The 26463-nt window shown below is 39.9% G+C and overlaps 1 protein-coding gene across 3 annotated transcripts in view; it reads left to right on the top strand.

The window, feature by feature from the left end:
* The window catches only part of CDC123 (cell division cycle 123), a 37651-nt gene that overhangs the window by 7587 nt on the left and 3601 nt on the right, over nt 1-26463 (top strand). The window contains exons 5-12 of one of the 3 annotated variants that reach the window (XR_005842338.2): nt 627-722; nt 1424-1530; nt 7745-7793; nt 9750-9825; nt 12914-13036; nt 16626-16654; nt 23962-24090; nt 25787-25959. Coding sequence is in view for 2 of the 3 variants with exons in the window: in XM_040654589.2 (XP_040510523.1) it covers nt 627-722; nt 1424-1530; nt 7745-7793; nt 9750-9825; nt 12914-13036; nt 16626-16654; nt 23962-24090; nt 25822-25959 (747 nt within the window). In the remaining variant the exon portion in view is untranslated. The remainder of the gene's footprint in view (nt 1-626; nt 723-1423; nt 1531-7744; nt 7794-9749; nt 9826-12913; nt 13037-16625; nt 16655-23961; nt 24091-25786; nt 25960-26463) is intronic. The other 2 variants (XM_040654589.2, XM_040654603.2) reach the window with 2 other exon arrangements.

Raw genomic sequence — 26463 nt, forward strand, 5'->3', positions numbered from 1 at the left:
GGGTTACATTAGCAGATATAGGTAGAAGTGGCGTTGGCTTTAGATCTGTACATCTTTAAAGTGTCAGAAATACATACAAATACTTTCCTATTATTTTAAAGGTCAGCAGTCAGCTTTTTTTTTTTCTTACTGCACCACATTAGGAGTGGAGTTTATAGCTTCTTGGCCTTTTTTCTCCTTTCTTATGTTTACAGTTGTTAACAATATTCTTTATAAGTCAAAGTTTTCTGTTCCAACATGTATCTTTGCAGTGTGTCCAGCATTTTGATGCAAGTTGGCTTGTATCACTAAGCTATTTTTAAGCTATTTTAAAGATTTTATTTGAAGTATTTCTAGAAACACTTCATAAAACCAGAAGTTAAGTGAGCTGTCAGTCAAGTTGTCTGCAAGTTATTTATTTACTGTTGCTCTCTTACTAAATCCCACAGTGCAGTTAGAAAGCTATTACAAAATGGAACAGGTTTTTCTGTCTTTCAATACCTTGACAGAATGCTACAATACTTGCATCTTTTGCAAATATTTGCTTTTTTGGGTGATATTTGATTCTGAATGAACTATTTTTTGTTGTGCGTTAATTACATGTATTATTTTTCTTTTTCCTCGCCTTGCTCTTGTTCCTTCTCCAGGCACCAGAATTCCCAGAGTTTACAGCTAAAGTTGAAGAAGCCATAAGTTCCTTGGGTGGCAGCGTTTTTCCTAAGCTGAACTGGAGTGCTCCAAGGGTAAGAATGCTGACTCCTACAACTTGTAGCAGATGCTATCATACAGAATTTTTTGGTTTATCTTAATGCACTGGAGAATAGAGCAGACTAGTGAGCCTGATAAGGAAGGGAGTGATAAATGACATCAGTTAAGTTTGATATGGCAAATTGTTCTGGTGAATTAGAGCTCAGTGGTGTGTTGTTGGTGAGCCTGATGCAAGATAGCAGTGTCTTATATAACATCTAGTTATCTTTGCTCTAGGTAACAGTGTGGTGGTCATACTCTCCATGTTCAGGATATCAGCTGAAAACCTTACGTGGGATCAAAAGAAAAATAATCACTTTTCCTTTTTTGAAAAAGCAATAAATTTCCCTCTAGTTATTTTTTGGCTCTCTGCACCTTAAGAATGGGTGCCCCTAAGTGATTTTGTATTATATTCTCAAGGGAAATTAATGTTCAAGCATTCCAGGAAAGTGCGTGGAAGAAGTGAGGCAAACGCTTTGTTTTTGAATAGATTTGGTCTACTTTCAGCAAGTTATTCATAAGAGACATAACTATTCTTTGTTAACAGCTGATGAAGCTTTCCTCAAAATCCAGAAATTATTTTCTGTATGCGTGTCAACTGTTGCATAAGGTTCAGTTCTGATAGATCAATAGCTTGCATTACTCTGCTAGAAAAACTGCATTTTTGGATTATCCTTTTTTTTTTTTTCCTGCGTAGGATGCTTACTGGATAGCAATGAATAGCTCTCTGAAATGCAAAGCTCTAAGTGACATTTTCCTCCTCTTCAAAAGTTCAGACTTCATTACTCGTGACCTCACTCAGCCGTAAGTAGATTTCTAGCAGTCTTATCTAGTCAAAAAAAACCCACACCCTAACCCACATAGGGTAATTTTTCAGTACCTTGGAAAGATGCTCTTCTTTACTGAAGAGCAGCAATAAGTATTTGAGAAAAAGATTCCTGTTCACATTTGAAAGTTGTGAATCAAGTAGATCTCAAGTAAAGCAAGTAGTTGTTCTTTGAAATGTTTTCCCATCTCTTTTTCTCCCTGCGCCATACAAAAATTTATATCAGGGCCAGTTTACTGCAGGGAGGTGTGATGCCAATTACTGTCAGTGTTACTTATCATAAGTGAGTAATTTCTCGTAAACTGGAGTTGTTTACCTAATTTCAGTGAACAAGAGAGAAGCAGGCTCTGTTTTCTTCTTATAATTAATTTTGATATGTAAATGAGTGAAAAGCAAACCAGGAAGACATATAGAAGTACAGCATATGAAATGACACCATGGACTAAGACTGTTTTTATTGAGCTGCTTTCTCAAGCAAGTAGTATTTTAATGTTTTGGGGTGTTTTTTTGTTTTTTTTTCCTTTGTAAAGGCTTATCAAGCACAGTAGTCTGACCTTACGTAGCTAATGACCTGGTGAGAATTGTATTATCTAAAACATGAAACCATTTGTATTAATGCATTGCAACTGCTGCCTTCCTTTTTGTAACTGTAACTCTAGTAGCACTTTTCCCCTGTGATCTGTTGGTACATCTCAAATAATGAATAGGTAACAACATCCTCATCCTTATCTCTGTGTTTATGGAGTGCTAGCAGTGCTGTCAGTCCAATTCTGATACTAGGTTTTACGTTATATCTAACCTATAACAGTATGAGGTGGAGAGGAAGAGACTGCGAAAGAGAGGAGAAGATGTTGGAGTGATAAGACAGTTTGAAAAGTATGTTAGACTGGGGAAACAGTTGGAAGCGCTGAGAATTTGAAGTTCTGGGACCATAGAGAATGAAAGTGGTAAGAGAGATGCCATCTGCGTTTCAGAGTTGAGTGCTCAGTGTTTCTCAGGTGCCTTACTAAGGAGCTTTTCTTCATAATTTCCACTGATGGGAGGCCAGGCTGCGTGGCCTGAAACCCCTTGGAGCAAACTGTCCTAATGTGATCTTTGTTCTAACTGCTTGTAGGGCTGGAAGTATCTGATGGGTCTGAAAATATCTGTACACTTTGTGAATATCTGTGTATTCTTCGTTATTCTACTGTCCTCACGCATAAAGAAATTGAGCAACAATTGCTCCAAGCTCCTTGGTGCCTGCTCGTTTGGTTAACCCCATTCTAATGTTTGGGACACAGTCAAGCGTTTAGAAAGCACTGTGCACTTCTAAAAGCCGTGGCAACTAGGCTTGCATGTGTGTGCAGTCCTGTGCTTTTAGGTTATGCCATTTATATGGTAGAAAGCATGGGTTTGATTACCTTCACTGGGATTGCAATTGGTGCATTTTCTCTCAGGGTTTTTATCTCATATCAGGCCAGGTTAGTGCCTCAGCTATTCGCCTTGCCCTTGGCAGACAGCACTGACTTACAGAGGAAGCAGTGAATGCATTCTAGTTCCTATATTGTGAAATTTCACAGCATGGGTGTTAACTTGAGCCATCAGTAATTTCACCTTAGATTCACACCAGACTAAAAGCAGTGTTGGCTGAGCAGCCTGTAGCAGGTATGTTCTCTTCTACTGATACTGCCTGGGGAGAAGCAACCTCCAGCAGAAAAGCAATACCTCAGACTGTATTAGTTCAGTCCATTTGCATTCCCCTTCCAGAGTGCTAAAATGGGATGTGCAATTGGGTAATACAGCTCAGCTAGCGGGTGGTGGGTAAACCAACCTCATGATGTGTTTGTCAGGTTGTCACCTAATACCAAGGTTAAGGTGACGTTTCATTTGAGAAGAACTGTGTTTATTTCCCTTCCTATAAAGTCTGTGGGTTTGAGTGGAAATGGTCCTTACAACAAGATGAACATCACATGTAAAAACACTTTGGTTTCTTTGTATCCTGTGAGTGCGCTGTGCTCAAATAAAGAACAAATTATTGTCCAGTTTGTGCATGATATATCTAAATTGCCAAGTTATTAATACAAAATGTCCCCATCTGAACACAGAAATAATTATTGCTGAGTTACAGAGGTGGGCTTAATTATGCTATTGATTAGCTGCCAGCTCCCCAGTCCTTAGCAAGCAGAAACTAGAAGTGCAGTTGGTAAAAGAACCGAAGTGCTGAACAAACGAAAATTGAAAACACAATATATCTAAATGCCTTGGAAGGGCTGATCAGAGCGAGGAGAAGGGATAGAAGTGCTATATTTCTATTTTTTTTTTCATTAATATTCAGTGTGGTCTAAAACCTTCTTGGCCTGCATAATTAACAGCTGACATTTTTGTTTACTCTTTTTCCTGTTCAGGGGTGTGAACTTAAAAATACGCTTCCTGGGTTGTGACACAGAGAAGACTTTACAATAGCAAGCTGAAGATCTGTTTCTTGATGTAGAGCACTGTCAGTGTTGTGGGACTTAAAGCAGTTTCTCTGCTTCTTTCCTCTCTTGTTTCCTGTCTGCTTCTCTGATAGATCAATATCTGTTGTTCAGGTCAGGGAAATGCCCTTGCTGCAGTTCTCAGCTGTCTCCAGTTCTGAGAAAATTTCAGCTATGCAATACCTCGACACAAACCACTAAAAATATGGCCTTACTGCAGATACAGAGTGTGACTAGATAAGCTTTGACTATTTAAATGTTTGGATTCTCTCATCATGTTGGCACTTGTTTGGTTTAAAAGCTCAGAATGAGTTAACTTTCCTCTTGGAACAGACATAAATTAGCAAAGACTTCAGAGCAACATTCTCGTTAATGTAGTCATTGTTTCTGTTTCAAGTAAGCACTACATTTTACTTTGCTGAGTTCACAGAAAACTTGTGGGTGGTGTGATCCTCAACTTTCCAGTTTTTAATGTAGGCTTTCAAGAACTTAATGTTGTGGTTCTGTGACAGAAGAAATCCCTCTCTAACTGGGATTTCTGTTAAGCAATTAACACCCCTCTTTTGAACAGCAAGTGTGCAGCTAGTAAATAGCTTTCTTGCTAATTATTAGAACATTTGGGCTACATTTTGTTAAAAGTGAATACCCCCCTCCCCCCCCGTGGCTGCTATAAGCAGTAACAATAGTTTTAATGATAGGGTAATGTCCTTTCAAAGATAGGCTTGTTGTCACTAATAAGCAGAATATAAACCTCGAAAATTTTGTTGAACTTTGGAGATGGTTCCTATGATTCTGCAGTGTAGTGCTGAGCACTTCGTATCTGCAGATGGCACTGTTGGGATGTTGAACCTCACAGCATTTTTGTGGTTATTAAACAACCATCAGTAGAGATGAAATCAGATATCTGAAGTTCAACCTTGGTCAAAAGCAACCTCATGCAAAAGCTGTTCTTGGCAGGTACTGCCCTTTGGCCCAGGCAGGAGCAGGTGAAACAGCTCCCAGTGGGATCACAGCGTTCTCTGGTTGACCAAAACTGGATGCTTGTGAAAGTGATCACTTATGAGTAACGAAATTCCTGACTCAGAGAGTCAGCTATGACTCTGCTGACACTAAACTTGATTCGTTCAACCAGGAAGTATTTTTCTTCTTAGTAAGAAGTTGTAAAGTTTTTTTTTTTTTTTTTTCTAATGTGGAGGGATAACAGCCTGTGTTCTCCTGACGGAACATAGGAGGCAGTGTTGGCTCATGAAGAAGTGACTGGGCAATCAAAGTACCTTCTTTGCAAGGACAGTACCTGTTGCTTAAGACTTGAATATAACCTAGTTTAAGACAAACAGTTCCACATGAGGTGATGTGGAATATGAGGCCTTTGACTTTTCTTTTCTTGAGGTTCTACTCATATGCCCATCTTTTCCCCAGGAATTTGCAGTGCAGGTAGTAAAAGTTTCTCTTTCAGCAGTGTCTGGATTGCCTATTTACTTGTAGTCCTTAAAACTGAATATTTCTTGGTGTTAGAAATATATCTTTTTTTTTTTTTTATTAAGGCTCTAAATTAAGCCATGAGACATCAGCAGGACTGTCTGGTACAAAGCAATTCTTGCAGTTCTCATGTTGGTAATTGTTTATTCTGTGGATAATAGTCTCGGTTCATTGCTTTCATAGCAGGAATGGGTAGTGGAGACTTTACAAACCTTCTGAAGTCATTTTTCTCAGTGTTGCATGCTGAACTGTACAGCAGCCCCATGTAGTGTGTGCTGTTGTCAGGTGTATGCATTTGGAGATTAACGTGCATTTGCTACTTAAAAAAAAGCTCTTGATCCTTCTCTTGTTGATATCTAAGTATAAATCTGTAAACAAGCTGTTGACCACACCACAAGGCCAATAAACAGTGGAGTTTAAATCCTTCATGCTTACTATATTTAAAATGATAATTTTCAGAGGTTTCAGAAAAGGAAACTGGTGTATCTTTCAATTTTGTGGTCCTCACGTCTCTCTGATGCTCCTTCAGTTACTTCCAAACCTGAAGAGGATGCAGTTGAAAGAAACCCTGCTTAGCCTTCTGCCTCTGATGTTGAAAAGGCTCTGTGTAATGGGTGAATTCAGCTGTCCAGACAGCTAATGCTGGAACAAATTGCTAAAAAATACAATAGAACAGAAAATATCCCCCCCACGTAGCCTCCACCCAAAATATCTGAGTGCTGAGCAAGGGAAAGTTATGACTTTTTTTTATAAGGCTGTTTTTTGACAGCTGGAAAAGACTGCATCTAACTGAAATGGAGCAGATTACAGATACCCCAATCTCAAATATGGATTTCTCTGAAAGGTAATGCAGGTCCTAGTGTGCAGGGACTGTAGAATGCTGCGTGTTAGGCTTCAGCTGCCTTTTTATCTGTAGTTTATGGTTATTTTGGTGTGTGGAGAATATTTTCTTGAGCACAGTAAGCAGATATGACTGCAGTGGGGGGAATTTTGAGGATAGCAAAACTGCAAGCTCTCCGGAGTGTTTCTATTGCCTTTAGAGATCTTAAATTGCTGGGAATATAAACTGTAGCTGTTATCTGTTTACATAGGCTTACAGATATGCGGTCTCTGATTACTGTACTTTTGGAAAGCATGCTCTTCTCTGTGTGGTGAATATTAAAGCCTAAACTAAAAATTTATTTCTTCTGGCAGCGTACTGAGAAAGCTCTTAGGAGAGCCCTTAGCCTCAGATTGAAGGCTGGGCGGTGTGATGCTTTGCTTACGAAGAGTAAAGGCATTGAGAAGCCACATCTTACAGTGCAGTGCTTAGAGGAGAGTTGTTAGACCTCTGGATTGCTTAAGTTCAGTGCCAAAGGGAGATAGGAGAAATGTTGCCATTTAAGACTGTTGCTCAGTAGTGACCCTTTGCACAGTTCTGTGCATTAAAGTAGTTTCTTGCCAATGAGGTGAGGTGTTTGGATGGATGATTTGTTCTCTTGCAATAATTCCCGTAACTTTCAAAGAGAATTATCAAAACCTGCTGTATAATAGCAAAAATGTGTGTAGAAATTGCCTTGGATATAACTGTCTCCATTCTTGGTAGTTCCTGGATGGTGGCACACAGTGAGCTGCTCACAAGGGACAAAACCTCGACATCTGCTTGTGGTTATGGAAGTGGTTTTGTTCATTTTTACTCTCAGGAGATTTCTAAGAGTATTTCTTAAGGCTCTTAATTTAGCAAAACACCATGCTGTGGAATCAGTAGTGTTGAGCAGCACTGCTTTGTATCTCCTATTCATAGAAATGAAAGTAATCCTGAAGTGCTGTGAGGCACAGTGATGTGTCTCAGTTATCCGGTTTAGGAAGTGAAATGTTAACAATCTCATCAAGTTTCATTGCAGCATGTTTTCCCTAGTGCTTTTAATGTTCATTTTGTGCTTGAGATCCCAGTTATGCCTACGTATCAGTAAAGACAAAAGGAGTAACGCCGTTGATTCAAGCAAAAGACTCAGTGTTGAATAAGCACTCATGTTTTAGCCAAGTTCCTGTCCAAATTTAGGCTCTTCCAAACTACATTACGTCAAAAAAAAAAAGACTGTTTATAATTGTGGAAAGTAGTTGTTTTGTTTTGTCTCTGACACACCGAAATTGCTTGCTTTGTCTGTCTTAGAGGTAATTTAGCTGTGGTTTTGGAATTAACATTTTGGGGTTATTTTTCCTCACTGTGGCTTAGAATCTTATCTCTAAAAGCATATTTTGATGCCTGTGACTTTTCCAGATTTATTCACTGTACTGATGATTCCCCTGATCCTTCCTTGAACTATGAGGTAAGACTTTCTGTATGATTTCTAGGTTAACTTAAGTGCATTACATGTGGGCAGGTGGCCACTTGTGCTTGAGTATGTGCCCAAAAATAACTTTTTGTTTGTTTTTTGTGTTAGTTGGGAAGTGTGGTTAAGAACTGGAGGTTATTAGGTATTCATTCAGCTGTGGGTCAGAGCCAAGCTGGAGTTCAGATGTGTGAAGCTTCCTTGCAGCTCTGTTATCGTCTGTCTGGTTTTGCCAGGAAGGTGAAGCTCAATAGCTGAGAGTCGTATGTTCCCTATAATATGCTTCTTGGGAGCATCACAGCTGAGGTTACTAAGAGAAGCTAGCTGTAGTGGCTGGGGTTTGTAGCTGATTACTAAGAACTGAAATGGTTTATATTATCTCCTTAGATATGCTTTCTGCTGCATTAAAATATTTAGTTAGCAACTCAGATATTGCATTAAACAGTTCTTGTGGTGCTGTCAGTTTTATGATGGCATCTAGTTATGTCTCTAATAATTTTTATGTAAACACAGCTTTTTGTCATCATCCTGTGGGTTTAAAAGGGCTTTAGGAAAGTGCATGAGCACTGTTTGAAGCACTGTCTTAATGGGCTTTAAAGATACAGAGGAGTTTTTCATGTTTACGTTGTAGTTTGGAACATCACCTTTGGTTACTGATTTATTTCTTTATACTGCAGTTGATAGTGCTGGGAGTTTCCAGTGCCCACGAGCAGTAACTGAGAGCCTTGAAAGAATGGATACATCTGAATGCTTCAATTTAGGAAAAGCAGAGACTGTGTTGGAGATATGCTTTAATTACTAGGCTTTCTCTCCTATTCATGATGATAGTTTGGTTACTATTTTGTTCCCGTGTCCTTATTTTAACCAGTTTGTGCTTTCAGAGGCATCACAGAATTCTGCTTGGGTGTATACCACAATAGAGGTTGATCTGGTTAAATTTAATTCTGCCCATCAGCTCTTTTGACTAGAGAGCAACTTCCTGCCAACTCCGTAGCAGACTCATTGTGTTGTACAGTGGAGTTTTCTGTCTTTCATGCTTTATCATTAATGCGACTTGGAAATTGTTTCATAAATAATTTCACGTTTAAATTCTGTACCTAGTGGAAGAGCACAGGATAACTAAGGTAGGAAGGGGCCTCCTTGGTTCTCTAGTTCATTCTTGTGCTCAGAGCCAAGTAAGCTAAGTTGTGAGGTAAAATTGGGTTGTGCAGTGTGCTGTCAAATGTGGTCATGAAAACCTCAGTGGTTGAAGGCTGTTCCACCCCACTGAGGGGGCTTTTGAGATGCTGGACTGTCCTCATGGTAAAAAGGTTTCTTCCTGTGACCAGGCTGAACTTACTTCTTTCAACTTACAACTTCTCATCCTCCCATGAGGGACTTCATGACCATCTGATGTACTCAGTGTTAATGGCCTATTTCTGAGCAGTCACAGAGGGCTTATGAAATGTCTTGAAATGTGGAACTCCAGATGTATATATTGAAAACAGCATGCACCAAACAAGTAATGTTTGTGGGAAAAAGGGACATTTATTAAGTTGTTTTGTGGGCATCAGCATTTAAATACATTGGCCTTCAGAAAAGGGGGCTCTAAATTGGGAAATTATTGCCTATTAGGATAACTTATATTTTTACATTCTCATCATGTTTTAATTAATATGAAGCCAAATTGCTTTTGAGTATTTCCTAAGATAATTATATGAGCTAATCTTGTGGGTGGAGCCTTGCCCATGGCTGTGGGATCTTTAAGGTCCCTTCCAACTCAAGCCACTCCACGATTGTATGAACTGCAGGGTAAGATTGTTTTCTCGTCTTATATCAGAATTAACATTAGAGATTGTCTTACTATTGCAGCAAAACTGTTGAAAGGTCTAGAAGATATCCCTGTTTTTTAAAAAAAAGTTGCCCTCTGAAACAATATTTTGTCCTTTTTTTTTTTTTTTTTTACCTTTATAGCTTGTTCTTCGCAAATGGTGTGAACTAATTCCTGGTGCAGAATTCAGATGCTTTGTCAAGGAAAACAAGCTTATAGGTGAGAATTACCTTAGAGATTAAATTATTAGATGAAGTTCTTAGAAATTTCTCTGAGTTCTTGAATCAGTGCTGAATCTGAAGACACTTCTTCCTTAGCACACTCAATTTGGGAATTAATGTTTTTCTTCTGTCTGTAATTTTAAATGTGGCATGCCAATTTTCTCTCTCCACAGTCTTTGAAAGCCTGATGCCATAGTAAGCCCAATATGACAGTGGGAATATTCTTGGTTCTAACTGTTAATTCCAGAAACTTCACCCAAAGGCTGTTTTCTAGGGTATTCCTTTATATTCAGGAGAGAATTTAAATCATACCCAACTTGCAGAACAAATTCAGAGGCAGTTAGTTGTTAGTTGATTAAATGCGACCACACTTGGATGTTAAGTGCAGAAAGTTATGGAGGTCAGCACACATCCACAGGTGTACAGTGTGTCTGAATTCAAACTATATTCCATGTATTCCTCTAGATATATTGAGTAGCCTCTCCTGTAACAGGAGCCTGGGCACCAACTGCATGTACAGGTGCTTGAACTGAGGGGTTTAATTTCAGCCAGAGTACCACTCTAGACTTTGAATTCCTTTTTGGTGTGTGCTACCATGGAATCCTTAAAGGATAAACAGAAATGAAAATGGTACAGGATTTGACCACATAATAGTCCTTAACAAGAACTGCTTGAACTCTAACAAGAAAGTGTTGTAGCAGTGATGTTGCAAAGCTGTAATCCAGAATTAATAGGGAGGAAAGTGATTTTCTCTAAAAGAAAAGCAAGTTTGTTCACTTTTCATACCATACGTGTGTATTCGCAAGCACCAGGATGGACACATGTAAGTGATATATCCAGGATTCCTCATAATGATACAGTAGTGAAGGGATATTATATAGCCCTTGTTGTTTCTCCTGGCATCTTCTGAGCAAAGTTATTACACGCTAGTACAGCACGTGCCTTTTTGTACCTGTTAGGAGCTGTCAGTAATTTCTCTCCATCCTGTTCCACCTTAGTCAGTCACGAGGAATTTACTTCCTGTCCTTTGTCTCTTGATCAGGGTGTACTATGAAGTGCATGAAGATTTTTTTTTTTGGCATCTGCTAGTCTGGGTGCTGTCCATTCATGCCAATTGCAGGCTTTATTGCACTTCCTTGTAACAGAGTTTATTTTGCTAATAGCTGAGATTGTCCATTAATCCTGTATTACTTAATGGTATTGAGGTAACTTCTTGAAAGAGGAAGAGCTGAATCCTGTCCTGTTAGGTGATTCTACGATTCTGTTTAGCCTGGAGAAGAGAAGGCTCCAAGGTGACCTGAGAGCAGCCTTTCAGTATCTAAAGGAAAGCTACAGGAAATAAGGGAACAGGCTTTTTAGCAAGATCTGCTGTGATAGAGCAAAGGGAAATGATTTCAAGCTTAAAGAGAGTAGATTTAGGTTAGATATACCAAAAAAAGTCTTTTATAGTGAGGGTGGTGAGACACAGGAGCAGGTTGCCAGAGATGTGGTGCATGCCCCATCCCTGGAGACATTCAGGGTCAGGCTGAATAGGGCTGAGCGACCTGATCTCACTGTAGATGTTCCTGTTCATTGCAGAGGAGTTGGACTAGATGACTCTGAAGGTTCCTTCTAACTTAAACAGTTCTATAATTCTTAAGTGCTACTAGAACACAACTGCCAGTGATATGCATCACTAATAAATTCTAAAAGATTTGAATGTAGATCTATTACAGAATGTGTATGTGTGCATAATATATATGCTAGAGAGAGAGTGATATTTACTTTCAAATACCCCAAAGCATTTGTACTCTGCCTAACTAAACATTCTGCTCATTGCATTACTAAGTTTTGAAACCTGGGGAATTTACCAGTATGGTTTTTTTTACAAGCACACCAACTGCATTTCCTAAGACACTTCCAAGTTTTTTTCCACAGTATGTTTCCATGTTCTTAAAACTAATGAGCCTGTCAGTCAAGCTAAGGCGAGATACTTGCAAAGTGTTGTGAATGCTTTTCCAGTTAGACATCTGCATCCCCTGCAGTGCCACCATCTCTTGCTTTTTGTTTGTAGGCTTAAGATTTGCAGTGGTATTCATAATTCAGAGTTCCACTGATGACGTAAACTGTATACAAACTTTTTGAAAGAGCTCATCTTTGGAGGTGGTCAGTATTGTCCTAAAGTAAGACTTAGTCTCTGTGTTTTTATGTATGGTTAAAAGAGTACACTGTCATCACTGATGCATCTTCTGTAGGGGATTCTGCCTTTTTTTCTCCATAATACTGTGTTACTCATCTTGCAGTGAGGCATAGGTCTTAATTTGACACTTGTCCAGCAGAGTATTGCAGTGGCTTATGTTGACATATCCTGTATGAGAACTTTTGTCACTTAAGATACGAGTGTCTAATCCTGTTGATATTGACATAAACTATCATCTTGTATTCAAACAAATGCCTGAAACGAAGTGCTTGTGGTGTAGTTGGGGTGTTTTATCAAAGAAAGCCCTTAGATAGGCACAGAGATACTAGATTTGAAACCTTTAATCCTAGAATCAACAAAGTGACATACAGTCTAGTGTCTTATCAAACAGGTATGTGTTATTCCATGCTTAATGAGTAGGTTAAATGAGAATCTTTACGGTACGTCCAATTCTATCATCTTTGCTAATTGGCAAACCTGGATTCTCCCCCTTTCATTTTGCTCTTCCAAATGGAAGTGCTGAACAAAAGGTTTTTAACTGGAGTAAACAAGCTGAATGAAAGGACAGGACAACAACTGGAAATGTCAACTCAGGCAAAGATTATTTCTGAAACTCACTTAAGAATAGTGAGAGTGAGTGTGTGCTTATAAATTGAGGTTCACCAGACGTATGGCAGAACTGTACAAGGAGAAAGTTTGTAATGGCAGTGCTTCCAGTACTGGAGAATAAAACCAAACAGCAGGTCATTGTTAATGGCTGAAACCTGGGAGAACCCTGTCTTTTAGAATAGTGATGATAATGTGTGTACTCTGACAACTGCATTCTGTGTGATGGGTTTTTTTTTTTTGTATTTGTTTGTTTTTTCCATGTCTAAAGCTCTTCACAATCAATTAAATTTTCTGACAGGTATATCACAGAGGGACTACACTCAATACTATGACCATATCTCTAAGCAGCATGAGGAGATCTGTAGATCAATACAGGAGTTTTTCAAGAAACACATACAGTATAAATTCTTGGATGAAGACTGTAAGTATCTTTAGACTTCAGTTAGAAAGGGGAACATAGGGAGGGGAGGAGGTTGTTGATGAAGGGTTTTAAGGACATTCTGCACTCATAGTCGCAAAGACTTAACAAACAAAAATAATTTGTTTGTTTACTTGTGTGCTTGTTTGCTGTTTATTTTCTTGAAAGGCTTTTCCCCCCTCATGCTTGCTTCTAAATAAGAAAAAAATCAGCATCTGAGTAACAGGGTAAGAAAAACTTAACAAAAGGCATTCAATATTAAGGAAAAATATTTATAAAGATGTTTTGTGCTAAATACTGGTGTATTATCTGAAGAAAAGATCTGGAAGTTTATTTTCAAGAACTTATACCAATTTCTATTAGAATATTGATGTACAGCATTTTGTCTGCTCAAACTTTTGAATGAGATTCTGCTACACCTGAGCAACCTAATTAAATTGTCTCAGTTTGTAAACATGAAATCCTTTACAGATTTTATCAGTAATAATCTCACTAAGCCACGTCAGGAAACTAAGGCAGTGTTTTGTTGTGATGTGTGATCAGGATGGGTGAAAAAAATAAGATGAAGGAAGTTAAATTGCTCTGGCATGGACCAACCTTCAATTTAATAAAATACATGCACATAAGTATTCTGTCAGTTGTGTTGTCTTTCATAAAAGTGTGACTACTCAACCATTAGGTAAGCTTTGAGCACGGTTAATAATTTTGCTGAGTAACCATGGCACTCAAATAGATCTGTTCTGTCTGACTTTCTAAAAGGATTCCTTCTAATGCCAATCTTTCTATTGATGTTGTAAAAAAAAAAAAAAAAATGTGGCTCTGCACGATTCCTTTATTTCAGTCTGGATATAATACCTATAATTATTATACTAATTTATCACATCTGTAGCCCTAACATTTTGAAGTAAAATCAATCATACAGATCTGATATTATGATTACTGTTTTAATTTTCCTCTGTGTCCCAACATAATTTCAGTCTGTATGTAATCAGCTGATAGATAATAATTCAGGACACTATTTTTAGAAATTGATGCCCAGACTTCAGTTCTGAAACTGCTGCCTAGTGAACTGAAAGGTCTGAAGTGGTATCCTATGTAAAATAGGTTAAACTGTGCCATCTGAATTACCTTCTAGGGAAATGAGGTTTCAGGGTCACTTTCTGGGATGGAGATTTGTTAACCTTTTGGTCTTGGGCACTAAACATGGGTAACCCTTCCAGCTGCAGAGAAATGCCATGCAGAAAACATTTTCTGCAGGTTTTTTTTCCTATACCTTCCCCACCCTCTACCATATCCCTGGATCCACTGTCTTGCAGCATATGTGTTGTTAACAATGGAAGTCTGTTTGTTTGCCTTCAGAAGGAAAGGTATTGTAGCTCTTTCCCTGACTCCTTGCTTCATTGGGGCTTTCAGTGCTGTTTGCTCTCCTTTTTCCAGTTGGTCTGTTAGTATCTCCAGATGGAAGAATTGAGTCAGAGCAGCTGAAGCACTGCAGAGTTGGAGCAGTAAGATAACAGATGGGCAAATGCATTTAAAATACTTTTAAATGGTGTTAGAACCTTCTAAAATACTTTCATAGGAGCCCAATGAAAACAGTCCTCCAGAGGTATTGATGCTTGCCACAGAGCCACACCTTCGCTTGCTCTCAGTTCTGAGCAATTGCAGGTAAAGCTTTACTCCAGTCTCACTGGCACGCAGCTTGCTTCTTCTCTGGTGGTCCCTAAAGAAGGAACAGTGCAAGTTTTCCTCTCTGTTTGCTGTTTGTCAGTGTCTTAAATTAGTCACCAATGTGCAATCAGTCTTAATGGGGTTGTAAATCCCCCCCAGCCTCAATGATTAACGATCACTGCTACCATAGGCTTGCTCCAAGCTGACAGGCATTGTTTTATAATGAAACTCAGATGAAAAAGTTTTCCGTTGTACACAGTACAAGCAATGAGTTCAGTTGAACAGCTGTGGAAGAAATCTAGAGCTGCTGTGCTTATCCTGGCATTGGTGACTTAGCCACTGAGGGCTTGTCTTACTGAGAAAATCACAGCACTTAACTCTAGAGCATCATTTTAAATTGACGTAACTGAGCTTGTGCAAAAAAGATTTCTAGGTCTTATGGTCAGAAACAATGATGTGACTGGTTTTGGCCCTGAGTTTTGCCTTAGTGCAGCCAACTTTGCACAAAGCATGAGGTGAAGCTGCTGAGTAGCTTTACATGTATGGATGTGATCTATCAACTTGTCTGCTATTGACAGGCAGCTTCCTGAGGAGCTGCTGGGGCTCAAGTGTTCTTCAGTCATATCCTGAGTTTAGTTTATCTTATGTGAATTGGGAAATCTCTTAGCCGAAATATTCCCTTCCTCATTCATAAAGGAAGTGACAATACAGTAGTTGTCTGAGGTTTTTTTTTTCTAATTCTGGCTTTTTTTTTTCCTCTGACAATTTCTGCATGCAGTCGTGCCTGAATGCTTATCTGTAGATTTTTCCATAGTTGGATAGAAAGACAAATCAAAGGTTTGCTTAACAATACAGAGCAGAAGCTGATAGATAGAAGCATGTACAAAAATTTATGCTTAATTAACCAATGGGAGTGGCAACAATGTGACTACGCAAGGCAGATTGTCTTAAATCACTGAGTAGCAGAGATTCTTTCAAAGAGCTGTTGATAACCAGTAGGTTTGCAGGGTCTGCTCTGTGTTACTTTAAACATAGCCCTTTCAGTGCCTCAACCTCAGCATGCTCACTGACCCCTTTGTTCCTACACTGTTCGTCTTGTTATCTGCTGAAGTCCTAATCTTTTTGAAGCAGGATCTTTCTCTCATTAAATGTTTGTGTGATGTCTAGCACAATGGAGGCCTAGCCTTCCATGAAATGTCTCAGTTCTTCTGTAAAACAAACAGCAGTAATGTAGGCGATAAGCTTTTCTCTGTGCTAAGAGTTTATCTGATGATCACCACTGGGAGGAAAAATGAACAGAACAAGCCAGAATTAAATGAAAAAGCCCAGCAGACATTCTATCAGTGTATTAACAATAGTTCTTGAAAATTTTCAACTTCCTCTTGGAAATTAACCTAATTCTGGCTTGCAGTTCTTTAGATGTATTGACTTTGCCAATTGTGTAGCGTACACACGTACGTATTTAGAATCATAGAATGGTTTGGGTTGGAAGGGACCTCACAGATCATCAAGTTCCAGCCTCCCTGCCACACGGTTGCCAACTGATAGATCAAGTACTCGATCGGGTTGCCCAGGGCCCCATCCAACCTGGCCTGAAACACTCCCAGGGACAGGACATCCACAACCTCCCTGGGCAGCCTGTTCCAGTACCTCAACCTTCCCTCAGAGGAAGAACTTTCCTCTGAGAGGACAACTTCCCTCTGACATCTAATCTGAATCTCCCCTCCTTTCATTTAAAACCATTTCCCTTTGTCTTATCATTATCTGTCCATGTAAAAAGTTGATTTCCCTCCTGTTTATAATCTCCCTTTAAATATTGAAAGGCTGTAATGAGGTCTTCATGCAGCCTTCTCTTCTCCAGGAGAATTTTAGACATCTGTGAAATTGTATCTTTCAAGGTTAACTTTTTTTCTCTCTTTTTCAGTTGTTTTTGATGTGTACCGAGACAGCAGGGTAAGTGAACAACAGATTGTTTATTTCCTTAGTAATTAATTGTTTGTTCTGTGGAAGCTATACCTGAAACCCTAGAGGGGAATCTAAGAATAGCTTCATCTTCTTAGAAGTGATCCCAGCAAAAAAAAAAAAAAAAGCAGTTACCTGGTTTTTATCATGCTGTTCTTAAATTACTTTTCACTGTTCGATATTGTTAATGGGAGGAAAGTGTTGGTTAGGGTTGTAAGCATGTCTTTGTCAGTGATGTAATTATTTAGTAAATATCTTCTTCCAGACAAGTAGTCTGTCTTCAAGCACATAGCTTTGGCTTCAGCTACAGCTGTGTCTGTTTGCCTCGAGAGGAGGGCCGTGAAGGTGATCAGAGGGCTGGAGAAGGAAGAAAAGCTGAGAAAGATGGGCTTGTACAGCCTGGACAATAGAAAGCTCTGGAGAGACCCCTTTGTAGCCTTCCAGTAACTGGAGGGAACTTAGAATCATGGAATCATAGAATGGCCTGGGTTGAAAAGGAGCACACAGGTCATAGAGTTTCAACTCCCCTGCTATGTGCAGGGTTGCCAACCACCAGACCAGGCTGCCCGGAGCCACATCCAGCCTGGACTTGAATGCTTCTAGGGATGGGGCATCCACAACCTCCTTGGGCAACCTGTTCCAGTGCTTCACCACCCTGTGTGTGGAAAAACTTCCTCCTAATATCTAACCTAAACCTCCCCTGTCTCAGTTTAAAACCATTCCCCCTTGTCCTATCACTATCCACCCTTGTAAACAGCTGTTTCCCCTCTTGTTTATATGCTCCTGTCAAGTACTGCCTTCAAGCACTGAGGTCTCCCTGGAGCCTTCTCTTCTCCAAGCTAAACAATCCCAGTTCCCTCAACCTTTCCTTATAGGAGAGGTGCTCCAGCCCTCAGATCATCTTAGTGGCCCTCCTCTGGACCCGCTCCAAGAGCTCCTCATCCTTCCTGTGCTGGGGGCCCCGGGCCTGGACGCAGTACTCCAGATGGGGCCTTACAAGAGCTGAGTAGAGGGGGACAATCACCTTCCTCTCCCTGCTGGCCACTTCTTTTTAATGCAGCCGAGAACACAGTTGGCCTTCTGGGCTGCAAGCACACACTGCTGGCTCATGTCCAGCATCTCATCCACCAGGACCCCCCAAGTCCTTCTCTGCAGGGCTGCTCTCAAGGAGATCTTCCCCCAGTTTGTATAAATACCTGGGATTGCCCCGACCCAAGTGCAGCACCCTGCACTTGGCCTTATTGAACCTCATTAGGTTTTCATGGGCCCAATTCTGCAGGCTGTCCAGGTCCCTCTGCGTGGCTTCCCTTCCTTCCAATGTATTGACTGCACTGCTCAGGTTGGTGTCTTCTGCAAACTTGCTGAGGGTACACTTGAAGCCATCGTCTGTCATTGGTGAAGATGTTGAAGAGCACCGGTCCCAAGACCAACCCCAGTGACTGGCCTCCACCCTGACACAGAACCACGGATCACAGCCTTTTGGTGCATCTAGCCAACCAATTCCTAATCCATTGAACAATTAGAAACAGAAGAGAGACTGACTTTATAAATAGTCTGGCAGTGATAGAACTGGGAGGAGTGTCTTTTTAAACTAGAAGTCAGATGGTAGGAAGGCATTCTTTATTCAGAGGGTGGTGAGGCACTGGCACTGCTGCCCAGAGAAACTGAGGGATGCCCCATCCCTGGAGGTGTTTAAGGCCGGGTTGGATGGAGCCCTGGGCAGCCTAAGCTGGTGCATAGCAACCCTGTCCACGGCAGGGCTTGGAACTAGATGATCTTTAGGGTCCCTTCTAACTCAAGGCATTCTCTCATTCTCTGAATTGCATTCTATTGAAGGTAATTTAGATGTCTTTTTTAAGATGGATACTTAATATTGTGCAGTATCACCAGGCAGGATGCCATTCAGAGAGACCTAGACAGGCTTGAGCAGTCGGGCCAGGAGAACCTTGTGAGTTTTAACAAATACAAATGCAAGATCTTGCATGGGGGTTGAGGCAACCCTCACTACCAATACAAACTGGGGGATGAAAGGATTTAGTGCAGCCATGCTGAAAAGGACTTGGGGTACTGGTGGATGGGAAGCTGAACGTGAGCTGGCAATGTGCCCTTGAAGCCCAGAAAGCCAACTGTATCCTGGGCTGCATCAAAAGAAGCATGGCCAGCAGGGCAAGGGAGGTGATCCTGCTCCTGTGCTCTGTGCTGGTGAGGCCTCACTTGGAGTACTGCATCCAGATGGGAAGTCCTCAGTGCAGGAGAAACATGGAGCTGTTGGAGCGCGTGCAGAGAAGGGCCACGAAAATGATCTATGGAATGGAACTCTTCTTCTATGTGGACAGGCTGAGAGAGCTGGGACTGTTCAATCTGGGAAAAAGAAGGCTGTGAGGTGACCTGAGTGTGGCCTTTCAGTATCTAAAAGGGGCTAGAGGAAAGAAGGGAATAGACTTTTTAGCGGGGTCTGTGATGATAGAACAAGGGAAAATGACTTCAAGCTTAAAGAGGATAGATTTATGTTGGGTATAAGGAAAAAGTCTTTCCAGTGAGGATGGTGAGGCACTGGAACAGATTGCCCAGAGATGTGGTTGATGCCCTGTCCCTGCCGACTTTCAAAGCAAGGATGGGTAAGACTCTGGGCAACCTGATCTAGCTGTAGGTGTTCCTGTTCATTGCAGGGGAGTTGGACTAGACAGCCTTTAAAGGTTCCTTCCAGCTCTAAGGATTCTCTGATAAATAGCTTAAGTGAAGTACTGCTCACTCTATATGGTGCCTTCTGTAGATGCTTTTGACAGAAATGTATCTGAACGTTCAGCCAGAATTAGTAGGGTATTTCAAAAAATGAGGAGAGTGATGTTTTGCTCCCTAAAAGAAATTCAGTAGATTCTTAGCAGTTTTTCTTCAAAAAAAATCATCCCTATAGCATCTGAGCTCAAAGTTAATCATTTCTTCAAAGTGTTCTTCAGAAGTTGAAAAATAACTCTTACTCTAGGATATAAAGGAATGATCATCAAAAGAGTATATGATTGTTGTATTCCCAATTTGAAGCAGATGGAAGCTATTTTTTTCCTGTTCAAATTGTTCCAGCTGTGCTTCTGAGTGCTCAGCAAGTTGAGACACTGAACATCCAGACAGTGACAGAAGGGGGAGAAACGTCCCATCCTGACTTGTAATGCTAGCCACCTTCACTTCTCCTACTGTAACTCATAGAAGTAGGCCGTGCAAACTGTGCTCTAACAGCACGTACATATTGTAATAAAGGAATCCACAACTGAAAAATCCAAAAGCTCATTTTAGGAATGACGTTCAGTCAGTGAGTTAAGTTAGGAATATTTGTAGTAAGTCTTTATGCCAACTTTGACTTCTGCTGAAGTATTCTGTAATTGTGTAATAGTGAATCATGCCATAGTTTGCGAAACAGAAGCAAAACAAACGTGTGATGTGGAAAATTACTGTATTGTTTTTTATTATTATTACTCAGTACAGCTTTCACTATACGTACCTAAAATCAGGCCACAGACTAAAAGCAGCCATACTGAATGGCGTGCAAAACTTACCTGCCTGGACTCAAATAATCAGACTCAAGGATGCTGTCAGATGAAACAAGGAGCAGTGCTTCAGCATCTAACCAAGTCCTGCTTTTGGGTACTGTGCCTCACAGCTGAAGTGCAAAGACTAAGTAAGAGGCTTCTGCCTCTGTGATCTCAAATGAACAGTGTTTCTTCATCTGTCAGGATAAAATACGTCTGTTTGTAGATAACTCTGTTCCTTCTACCCTCGAGTCTTGTAAACTGCCAGATAATCCTTTGTGTGTCAAATCCTCCTCCTTTCACACATACTTCTGTGGTTTGCAACTGTATTATTCATTGCTCCCTTTGTATGTGAGATATAGGCAGCGAAAGAATATTGAGTGTTGCTGAGTCTGATTAATTTCCAGAGCCCATGCTCTTCCTCGGGCTGGTTGCATGGCAACCTCACCTACAGAATGAGAGAAATGTCCAATGTCTGCTTATTTTAAATTCTTTCAACTCTAAAATATTCAGCTTGGAGAAGCTTGTTTCCTTACTGTGGCTGTGAAAGAGAGCAAACCACTCCACGCTTTCTTTAGTTGTTTGAGAGGCTGCAGAGTAGTCTGCCACAGGTCCAGCTTATTGAGTTGGAGGATGGCAGTGCCCTGGTTTGAGAGCAAACTTTTCTATGGTTGACCTTTCCTTTTAGTCTCTCTTCACTGAGCTCTTCTGGGCTAGCACCTGGTTTGGCAGACAGTCCTTCTTTTAAGGCAGAAATGCTGTTATACAGTTTTCAAAGCTGGATGATCTGGATACCTGGCCCTGGAGAGGTCATGTTGGAGGGCCAGTAGCCTGTTTCCATTTGGATCTGCTTTTTTTGTGGGACAGCTGACAAGCCTGAGATTCAGCTCTGCTGTTGCTCCTGGCAATACCTCTTACGAGTTCTACACCTTGTAAAAATGTTCGAGACAAGTCACTGTGTTATGGAAGATCAGTGCAAAGCTGCAGGCCGCTGCAAATTCACAACTCTTCTTGTTAACATGCAAACCAGCACCAGCATCTATCTGCCTCGTGAGCATTGTCACTGTGCTTGCAGGTGCAGCTGGAGCTAGGGAAATGTAACAGTTTGGTTTGCATTTTATCTTTTAACTTCCTTCAAACAGTCTTTGTCATAAGCATTTCCTTTCAGCAGTGTGCTGCTTAATGCTTTAGAAAAACAAAACATGAAGCTGTCATGATATGGTAAATCTATCAGTTCCTGTTTTAGGATGAAGGGGAAAAGAAAATGTTATGTAATAACATGATTTTTTTTTCCTCTTCAGATAAGAACAGCCTTGCATCTCTGGCTTGTGCATTTCTGCTATCTCATATGATAAAGATTACTAAAGCCAGAAGACTGCAGATAAATAGCTTTTCTACTGCTCTTTAGATAGCGCATATCACCTCAAACAACATTTAAATCATAAAATTCAAAGTAAGACTTGAATGAGTATTTAATTTTGAGAAAATATGGTTTAGTTACTCACCCAGAGCTATGTACATTCCCTTTAATGAAGCCTGAAAAAGGACATTTAGTTTGCCACTTCTCATCAGTTTGCAACTAATGGAGCTCAGTGTAGATTTAAGATGGTCTCGAGGTGTTGTAGGTGAAGTACCACTGTATGCAGAGAGGGAGAAATGCTGCTGGGGCACTCATGGAAACCAGATGTTGCTTTCAGTAATCAAGAACATTTTTCAGGTTTTTTTTTCTCAGGTGCATCTCTTCCCTAAGGAAATGATCTTGAATTACTATTTAAACAACAACAACAACAACAAAGTTTCATGTATTTGGGGTGAGGAGGAGTCTCTGAGAAAGTCTTTCATGGGGGAATCCTTTATTGAGTGTAAACATTTCTGATGCAAGGAAAGATTCTCTGAACTGCAGAATGAACTTTGCCATCCATTGCTTCTGTCTGTGATTAAATTGGTTCATTAACTTGTTTTTCTAGAGTGATAGAATGAATCTGAATTTCAGATTCTTCCTCCTGATGCCTTGGAGCTAACGAGATGTCCCCATTAGCAAAAGTAAAACATTGCTTATAATGAGAATTTGTGACCGTGCTTCTGGGAGGAACAGAGATGGAAAATGATAGCAGAGCTTGCCCCTTTTTGCTGTCTGTGGTAGTGGTGTCAGTTTTGGTTCAGAGGTTTTAGCAATTTAGCCATGCAGGTCTGTGCTGCTTCACTCTTCCAAAATAAGAAACAGTTCAGGTCTGTGTCCTTGCAGTTCCCAGCTTCTTTTGTAGCTGTCTGATTTTAGCACTGCTCTTATAGTTCATTGGCTTCTTAAAACTTGCTTTGGGACAGCTGTACCCCATTGATCTACCCTGAGAGGGGGAGACCTGTGTAGGTCTCTATGCAGCCAGGTTGCTGTGTTGGCACAGCTCCCATTTACAAGAAATATCACTGGTTTCATCTGCAGTGGGACTTCCCCAACCTGCATTAGTAACAGTGTAGATGGTGACAGACTGTTTTTGGCCTCTAGCAGTTCTCTTCTCTGCTGTTGTATGGGTTTCTATTCGTTTCTTACTCTGCAGCACTTAAATGCCTGTGAGCGTGGCTTAGGTGGTGTGGGTGGGAGTCTCCATGTTACTCTAAAACTGAAGGCTTCAAAGGAATCTATGTGTTAGAAAACAGATGGCTGTAGTATAGTAGTTAAAGATGCATTGAAGTTTGCATCAAGATAGGAAGGATCTTTTAAAGACAGAAGATTTCTCAGGAAGGAGAAGGAGCAAAAGAAAGCAAAATTTTTTAGTAACTGCACAGTTCTCAGGTGTGATTTCCAGTTCCAATTGGTCTTTGAGCAAAGTAAATCCCTTCAATCCCACTGATGTTTCAGAAACCTTCATCTCCCTGTTTGGTAGATCTGTTTTCTTCTGTATGTGGCAGGTGTTTTGCTAGTTCTCAGTACCACCTGCATTCATATTTCATTATAAAGTTTTTGTTTTATTAGATGATATTTTTTTGAGTAAGAAGAGGTGCAACTTCAGCACCAGGGCTATCTTCAGGTGGCTCAAGGAGCACAAGTCCTTTCTTGTTCCTTGGCAGACTTCTGTTACCTGTAATAAGCCATGTCAGTCTCATTCTTCAGTAGTAACATTGGCATGTGCACTACCGGAACTGTTTGACATGTGAATATGTTAAAGAGATGATGGGAGAAATTAGTCTGGTCTGCTAAGGATTATATCAAAAATACCCTTGAGGTTTTTTAATGCATATCTGTACAGCATCTTTCAGCTTTCATGATCTCCACCAGCATATTGCAGTGTTTGCTCTGTATTTTTACAATCCCTTCTGAGAACAAGAACCACAGTCCTTGTAGGCTGCTGAATGTAGGGGAGTGCCAAGGTGGCTTTTGATGGAAAGCAAAATACCTGGGTTTTATTTCTTTTATATATTTTTTTCTCCTCCTTGTTCATGCTGGTGGGGAATCATGGAGGACTTCTGTCGTTTCACCCTTGCATAGAACTGCACATTGTGTAGAGCTGAATTCAGTTTATTTGAGCTGTCTGATCTTCTGCCTAAAATAATAATGGTAATAATAAAGACATTAAGTCAGAGCTTGCTGTGTTTTAAAACTGTTTGTCTAATATAAAATATATTACAGTATTTTCAGTGTGTAAGAACGGGTGCTTTCAGTTTTGACATCTATTTTTGTCTCTAAAGACCAGGCATATTACGGTAGTATAAGTGCATGTGTGTTCTGGCTTTATTTAAAACTATGTGTCTTATTTTAATTCTCCTGTTGTTACATTGCAGGGTAAGATTTGGTTAATAGATTTTAATCCATTTGGAGAAGTAACAGACTCACTGCTGTTTACGTGGGATGAACTGACCTCTGGGAGAAATCTGAAAGGCGACCAGAGTGAAGTGGAAGCAACAGAACAGGTACAGCTCTGCTGCTAGGGAAGCTGGCTAGCAAAGCCAGAAGGCATTATGGCCTCTGCTGCTTCTTTTTTCATAACTGAATTATGGCGCAAATCCCACTGAAGTAAATGAATGTCCTCAGCTCTTGAAATGTAAACTCTTTGTGAGTAGAATCAATCTATCTTTCTGACAGTAGTTTATCTCAGTAAGTAGCACCTGCTAGTGTTAAATGCCTACAAGGGAATTTGTAGTTCAAACCATATAAGCCGATATTGCAGTTTTGACCTTATTGTGAGGAAGATGCCCTGAAACTTGCTTTTACTCAGTTCTAATGTATTTTAAATTTCTTCCACTCTTTTCAGTTTCTTCTAAAATCTGTTGCTTGTTTCTGGTATCTATTGTATAATCTCCCTGAGCTCTAAATTTGTATTTGGTGGGAAGCAAGAAGGAGCTTAACTTCTGCATCCTTCTCATATTGAATGCTCTCTGGGATGCTCTGTCCTTTGGTTGGGCTCCCTGGACTTGCAGAGCAATGCTATTTTTTTTATCCCTGTTCAAAGCTGCATTCTCTGTGTGAAAACAAATAACTTCCCGTTAATTCAGAGAGAGGAAGAGTCTTTTATTTGTTCTCCAACTTCTTCTTCCCTGTTGTGTGACTGAGACGATCCTCACATCTAAATGGGTTCTTGAGTGGCTGGATAGAAGAGAGAAAGCTTGTGTGTTACTTGATCTTATGAAGTACTCGCTATTTGTCTGAGAGATGACTAGTCAGATACTGTGGGCTTCTCTTTGTAACTGTAACTGAAGTGACATTACTGAGCTTATTTGAACTTTGCTTTAGTTATATCACCATTTTCCTAACACATTGAAAGGGAAATAAACTGTACTATTTTCTCTTAGTCTCATGGTGCATGAAAATCCAACGAACTCTTCTGCTAAAAGCTGTGTCTCCCTTTTTAAAGCACATTCCCAGTTCCAGCTTTCCATGGAAAACCTGAATTTTGTTGATTTATTCATCTGGGTGCCAAATGCTTTACATAATTTTTCTGCTGTCAGCGTGAATGAAAAGTAGAATGACTTTTCATGCTGAAGCTTGCATCCAGTAATAGAATCTGTTGTAAAGCTACGGAACTTCTTTTAAAATGAAGTTACCTACTGCCACGCAATTAGCAATTGTATTGCTTGTTAGCTCTAGAGTAAAATATATATAATACATTAAAGTGAAATTTATATTATTTTAAACCTGTTGCTGGAATTGAGAGTTTAGAGATGCTTCTGAATGTTGTATAGAGGTATTTTTACCTTCAGTGAATAAATTGGTCAGAAAGCTGAGATCATAGTTTTGATAATACAAATATGGGTTTAAAGAAAACCTATGAAGAGGGGCTTAGAAGTATTACTCTAAACTTTTTCTTTTACACACAGTCACATAGATTTTCTGATCGCTCCATTGCTATGGCGCCATTATAAATATACATATTAAACATATTTCTACAGTGTTTCATTTTTTTTTTTAACTTTGCAGTGAGGAAATGAAGGTATTTGACTGTTAGTAACATTTTAACTCTTGCTCTTAATTGTACAGTTTTTAATGACAAAACATAAGATTGTTAAAAAGTGCGAAGTTAGTTGACTGAATGCTAAATAAGCTCTTCTGCAAGGTGACTCGGATGCTGCAATGGAGGAATTCAAATGATTTTCCTGGTTTTACTCATAGACACTTTTTGTATTATCCATCATCCCTTTCCAAAGGACTATCCAGTTTTCCGCTGTACGAACAGTCAAGTTACTGTCCAGCCCAGTCCATACCTGAGTTACCGACTGCCAAAAGACTTTGTGGACCTGTCTACAGGAGAGGATGTTCACAAATTAATTGACTTTCTTAAACTGGTAAGAAGCACCAGAAAACTTTGACTTACTATCCCTGTAAAGTGATAACATCTAAGTGCCTGAAGCTGTGCTTTTTGTAGTTAGCATAGGTTACATATGTACATATAAAATGTATGGGTTGGTTTTGTATGTATGTATGCATGTATTTTCTTTCTTTAATGAAGAGCAAGCCCTCTTTTTGATCTTACTTCATTTAATTAATTTTATCTTTAGGGGAAGCAATGAGTGTAGTTTGACAAATCACACTCAATAACCTTGTGGGGTTTTTTTCTTATTGAAATGTAAATACAAATGTAGTCTAAATGGAAATGTATTTTTTTTAATAGCTGAAGTTGATGCATCTAAGAACTTCTAAAGAAGTTACAAGATACATATATTAGGAAAAATGCAATTCCTTTTTTCCTTCAATAACAGTGACAAGAAAGCGTGACTCTTTTAAGTGTGGGGAGAGAAGGCAGATTGTCTTCATCCCGACTACTGACTTCTAGCACCACCTGGTAGTTA

This window comes from Gallus gallus, chromosome 1, assembly GCF_016699485.2.
Source record: "Gallus gallus isolate bGalGal1 chromosome 1, bGalGal1.mat.broiler.GRCg7b, whole genome shotgun sequence".
NCBI lineage: Eukaryota > Metazoa > Chordata > Aves > Galliformes > Phasianidae > Gallus > Gallus gallus.